This window comes from Dermacentor silvarum, chromosome 6 (assembly GCF_013339745.2).
Source record: "Dermacentor silvarum isolate Dsil-2018 chromosome 6, BIME_Dsil_1.4, whole genome shotgun sequence".
In the NCBI taxonomy this organism is placed as follows: domain Eukaryota; kingdom Metazoa; phylum Arthropoda; class Arachnida; order Ixodida; family Ixodidae; genus Dermacentor; species Dermacentor silvarum.
In genome coordinates this window covers 53,750,005-53,756,019 of record NC_051159.1, presented here as the reverse complement: position 1 = coordinate 53,756,019, position 6,015 = coordinate 53,750,005, and the positions used below count along the sequence as shown (strand labels likewise).

Here is a 6,015-nt window from a genome sequence, read left to right as displayed (position 1 = left end):
GCACACTATTCAGTGTGACATCTCTTTCATAGAAATATCCAAACAAGCACCGGAGGCACATATACATTCCCATTTTCTTGAACTCCAGCACAAGTACTCCTGCACAGAATACTACACAGATGCTTCGAAGTCCACTGCTGGCGTTTCTTACGCAGCTCTCGGAGACTCATTTTCTACATCTGGGGCACTAAATCCACACACATCCATCTTTACAGCGGAAGCATATGCTATACTCTCGGCTATTCAACACATAAGGCTCACAAACGTCGCTAGGGCTATTGTCTTCACAGACTCATTAAGTGTGGTCAAAGCCCTAAGCAATCTACGGAAACACAAGAACCCCGTTTTTAATGAACTCTACAGCTTATTGTGTTCCGCATATATGTGCAACCAAATGATTGTCGTATGCTGGGTACCTGGCCACAAAGGTATAAAAGGCAATGAAGCTGCTGACAAAAATGCTACGTCAGTAACCTTTAGCGATACAGACCCAAATATCCCCATCCCTGTCACAGACCTAAAGTATTTTCTACGCCGTAAGCTGAGGAAGCATTGGCAAGGAGAGTGGGATACCCAGGTACTAAATAAGTTACACATGATAAAACCAAAACTAGGGAACTGGATAACTGGGAAAACGGCACGATATAAAGAAGTGCTTGTTTGTCGATTAAGAATAGGACACACTTACAGTACTCACTCTTACCTCTTGACTGGGAATGATCCTCCGATTTGTAGTAAGTGCGGCAATATTCTGACAGTTGTCCATGTTCTTATTCAGTGCCCTGCTATAGAAGCAGAGAGGAAAAGGTATTTCCCTTCTGCATATCGTGAAAACATACCCCTTCACCCATCATATTTTCTTAGCCATGAACCGCTTTTTAACCTGAAAATAGTTTTAGAATTCTTAAATGAAGTAAACACCCTGAAAATCATTTGGCCAGGTAATTTTAGCAAGTGATTAACGGCCCTTGTATTCAAGGGCTCCCCTCAAGCCCTACTATTACTGTTATATGTGTTACATCATACGTTTTTAACGAAACCCATTTGCCATAGCCCACATCACTAACTAGGTAGTGTCATTATTTTACCACTTACATGTTTTACGCCATTTACAGCGACAGTTTTTTAGGCCCTTCTACAGCCATGTCAGATCTACTTTGAGGAATTTATTGTCCACGCCATCCACAATTCATCGATAACATTACCATTTGTCATGGCGCTCTTTGGCCATACCTGGCCCTTGCGCCATAAAACACCACACATCATCATCATTGGGCTTCTCTGGTCATGCTCGTGCGAAAGAAAGATCACAGCTGGCGCTTCGCGTCGACTATCGCCATCTCAACAAAGTAACAAAACAAGACGTGTATCCCCTGCCGCGGATAGATGACGCCCTCGATTGTTTACATGATGCCAAATATTTTTCTTCGATAGACCTTCGCTCCGGGTACTGTCAGATTGCAGTTGACGACATGTACCGTGAAAAGACCGCTTTTATTACACCTGATGGCCTCTAATAATTTAAAGAAATGTCATTTGGGTTTTGTAATGCCCCGGCTACATTTGAGCGTATGATGGACGCTCTGCTTCACGGTTTTAAGCGGTCAATCTGCCTGTGCTACCTCGATGCTGTTATTGTCTTCACCAACTTTTGACACGCACCTCGAGCGTCTTTCGACAATTATTTTTGTTTAGCGCAAGGCTGGGCTTCAGCTTAATTCATCAAAATGCCACTTCGGCCGCCAGCAACTAACTGTGCTTGGACACCTTGTCGATTATTCCGGCGTCCGCCCCAATCCAGAGAAAGTTCGCCCAGTCAAGAATTTCCCCGTGCCAACTTGTGCCACCGACGTTCGAAGCTTTGTGGGCTTCTGCTCATACTTCCGCCTGTTCGTACGCAATTTCGCTAACGTTGCACGTGCTCTCACAGAACTTATCACGAAAGACGCGGTTTTTGTCTGGGGCCCGGAACAAGCTACTGCGTTCACTGAGCTTATCGTGTGGCTCACTTCACCGCCAGTTCTAGCCCATTTTGACGTTGTTCGAACTGAAGCCAGCGGTCATGGAATCGGCGCTGTTTTGGCTCAGCGCCAGCAAGGTTGCGACAGTGTTATTGCGTACGCTAACCGTCTTCTGTCCCAAGCGGAGCGTAATTAATCCATTACTGAAGTTGAGTGCCTTGCCCTCGTTGGGCAGTGGGTAAATTTCGCCCCTACTTCTACGGCCGGCCGTTCACAGTTATCACAGACCATTATGTCTTATGCTGGCTTTCATCCCTAAATGATCCTACTGGCCGTATCGGTCGGTGGGCTCGACGACTGCAAGAGTACTCATACACAGTTGTGTATAGCGGCCGTTACCAGCATGAAGATGCTGATTCCTTGTCGCGCCATCCAGTGTACCCACCGGAGCTTCCCGACAGTGGCCAGTATACCTGCGTGCTGTCACTTACAGCGTTTCAGAACATCGGAGATGAGCAACGCCGTGACCCCTACTTGCGTGACGTCATTCTCCAGCTGACTTCTGAGACATCTTCCCCTTCTCTGCGTACGTTTGTGCTGCAGGATGGCGTCTTCTACCGCTACAACAAGCACCCTGACGGTCCTGAACTGCTCTTGGTTATTCTTGCACACATGCGTCAAACTGTCCGCTCACCTTTACATGACACTCCTACCGCCGGTCATCTCGGAGTATCTAGGACGAGTGATCGTGTTCGACATCGCTTCTTTTGGCACGGCATTTACCGTTCCGTCTGCCGTTACGTCGCTTCCTGTGAAAAATACCAGCGCCTCAGGAAGCCAGCAGTACTCCCAGCTGGCCGCCTTCAAGCATTTGACGTACCATCATAGCCATTCTTTAGGGTTGGTCTTGACCTTCTTGTCCCTTTCCCGTTCTCTGTCAGCGGAAATAAGTGGATAGCAGTTGCTACTGACTACATGACCCGGTACGCGATCACTCGGACGCTTCCAACCAGCTAGTGCAACCGACGTTGCCGACTTCTTGCTCGAAGACGTTATCCTTCACCATGGCGCTCCTGGACAGCTCCTCGCAGACCGGGGCTGCTTTTTCATATCGAAGGTTCTCCAGGACCTCCTGCTCGCCTGCTCGCCTGCCTCAAGAGGCCGCAGTTCATGAGCCGCGTGTCTTCTGTTGAACTCAGATGCTTGGCACCTCCGGTTATCTTGGTCACGCCGAGAGAATGGGACCGACGGCGGCCAGGTAGGCTCCAACTGGTGCGACGCCTTCGGTACCCGGGTCTGTAGGCGTCTGCCCATGAGCAGCTGAGCAGGGCTCACTCCGTTTACCCCAGGGGTGTCCCGGTATGCCAGCAGCGCAAGGTATGGATTATCCGCCTTCCGCAGCAGGTCCTTGATCGTCCTCACCATCCGTTCGACTGTGGAAAAGGGGGGCTGCTAGTGACGTGGCGGAAACCATAGGAAACGGCGAAGGCGGAGAACTCTCTTGCAGCAAACTGAGGACCGTTATTGCTGCGCACCAGTCTCGGGATCCCGTGGCGCGCCAAGACGCTCTTGATGACGTTGTTTACAGCAGGTGTTGACGTCGAGAGCAGGCTGATGACCTCCGGGAAGCGTGACCGGTAATCAACAAGAAGGAGATAGTCCTGGCCGTTCAAGTGATAAAGATCGACGCCCACCACTTCCCTGGACCGAGTTGGAGTGGTTGACGGTAGCGTAGGTTCCGAGCGCTGCACCCTGGTTTCGGCACACTTGGGGCAGTTAGACACCAGTGTCTCCATCTGGTTGTTGATGCCCGGCCACCAGACTGATTCCCAAGCCACAGCTTTGCACCGGTTGATGCCTTGATGCCCATCATGAAGGAGCTCGAGCATGCGGTGCTGAAGGGCGGACGGCACGACGATGCGGGACCCCTTCAGAAGTAGTCACTCACAGACGCTGATGTCCCCTTGGCGCTGCCAGTACCTCTTCACGTGGAGAGGCAAGTGGGACTGCCGGGGCCAGCCGTTGGCGCAGTACGGCAGAAACAGACTGCACACGCCGTCGTTGGCTTGGGCCTGGCGCAGGTGCTCGAGCTGCAATGAGAGGATCTCTGAGAAGGAGAGTCTGGGATCGAGACGCAAGTTGCCTGAGGACTGTGGAGTCCTCGAGCCTTGGTGGACGAACGTGCAGACGCCCAAGGCTTGGATTTCCGGGAAGCCCAGCAGCGGGGACGTCTTGGTTGGTAGGACGTAGAGTAGCTGCTTGGTGAACTTGCCGTGCCATGATAGGGTAGCAACCTAAGTGCCTATGACCGGTAGGACGTTGTTGCCAGAGCCTTTCAACTCGCTCTTGGGGTCTTGAAGCTTCGAGGGAACGCCAGGGAACGTACTCGGTACGATAGAAACTTCGGCGCCAGAGTCCACATTGAAGGAAAGTGGACACCCATCGAGGAGTATACTTAGACGAACTTCGGGTTCGGACGCTCCCCCGCAATTGCATGTAGCTCGATGGTGCTGGCAGAAGGCTTCGGTGTGTGCTTCCCGCTGCCGCGTTTCTTCTTAAGGCACACGTTCTCGAAGTGGCCACTCTTGCGGCAAAAGTTGCAGGACGCTCTGCGAGCCGGACATTCGGCGCGAGGATGCGATGTGCGTCCGCAGAATGGGCACAGCTGCTGCGTTGTCCTATCAGGAGACGCTGACGCCAGCTTTCCGTTGCGAACGCGAGTGGCGTCGATGGCGAGCGTCGATGAATCAGCCGAGTCACAAGCCTTGCGTTCGTTATCGGCGTATTCGTGCTGGCGAACGTGCGTGAGCGCTTCGTGCAACGTCAATCCCGGGTTCCGACAAAGCTGGTCCGCGAGTATGCGGTCAAGCAAGCCCACGAGGAAACGGTCTCGGACAAGGCGCTCTTCGATGTAGGGCGAGGAATAGTTTCAACGCTTGACCATCGTCCGAAGCACAGTGTAGAATGCGTCGGCCGACTCACGCCGCTGCTGCGTACGGCGGTGAAAGCAAGCTGACAAGTACAGCTCATTCGGCGGGAGGACGAACTGGTCGTTGAACGCCTTCTTAACGGCGACGACGTCCTTCAGGGCCGCGTCTCTCAGCGTGGTGGACGCGAAGACCACCCTGGCTTGAGGGCCCATGCAGTAGAGCATAAAGCGCACCTGCACCTCCGTCAGAGCGGCCTAAAGTCCGGTGGCGAACGAGTAGTCCTCGTACTGCAGCAGCCATGTGGGCCAGGAGCTGGGGTTGTCAAAGTCCAACGCCAGTGGTGGACGCAGATGGGCCATGCCATGTAGAGACGCAGCGGCCGACGAAGCAGCGAGCGTTCCGGTAGGGCCTGTACCGGTAGCCATGGCGAAGGAAAGGTGACTTCCTCGACGGAGAGTGACGGGAATAGAGCATGTGTGCCGAAGCCGCAAGTACGGGATCTGCCGAGACGCGATCCCACTTCTGACACCATGTCGAGCGGGCGAATGACACAGCAGCCAACTCTCCAGACGGGCAAGTGCACGACCGCGAAAGACATAGTTCAACACACACAACACACCGCTGAACTTGTCGAGTGTGGAAGCTGCACGTTAGCGGAGCAGTTACAGTCTCCATTGATAAGTGCACAGTATTAGAGGGCAATGATTTCCGCACAGATGAACAAAGTAAGGTAAACACAAATGTAACCTTTCAAACGCATCGAGTCTCACTGTCACTATTATTGTAATATTCAGTGTCATTAAAGCACGCAGACAAAATATGTCAAGAAAGAAAGTGTTCAGAGAAAAGAAAGTACACCAGAGCTGCAGCTACTCCACTGAGAGTCGCCCAAACGCACAAAACTTGGTTTTCATCACAACCGTAACGTTACTCAAACTGCTTTAAATGTGTGGAAAAACTATATAAGAAACATGAAGGCAACAGAGGCCACATCATTACAAAAAGTGGTCGCAGTTTCACCTGAAAGGCGAAGCATCAATTGCGATAGCAAATTTGTAGAGAGCTATACGGAGTAATGATATTAGCTTTATTAGCTGTATAAACTTGGACATGCAGCAGCATCG

At 51.7% G+C, this 6,015-nt stretch overlaps 1 protein-coding gene across 1 annotated transcript; it reads right to left on the bottom strand.

The window, feature by feature from the left end:
* Window positions 1-3,379: 3,379 nt before the first annotated feature.
* Window positions 3,380-3,850, bottom strand: LOC119456662 (uncharacterized protein K02A2.6-like). Its single transcript, XM_037718488.1, has one exon. The coding sequence runs from the start codon at window positions 3,848-3,850 to the stop codon at window positions 3,380-3,382; it is 471 nt and encodes a 156-aa protein (XP_037574416.1).
* Between the last annotated feature and the right edge of the window lie 2,165 nt (window positions 3,851-6,015).

Excerpts from the sequence above, each read along its gene's own strand:
- LOC119456662 (XM_037718488.1), bottom strand. The coding sequence starts at position 3,850 with ATGCTCGAGCTCCTTCATGATGGGCATCAAGGCATCAACCGGTGCAAA.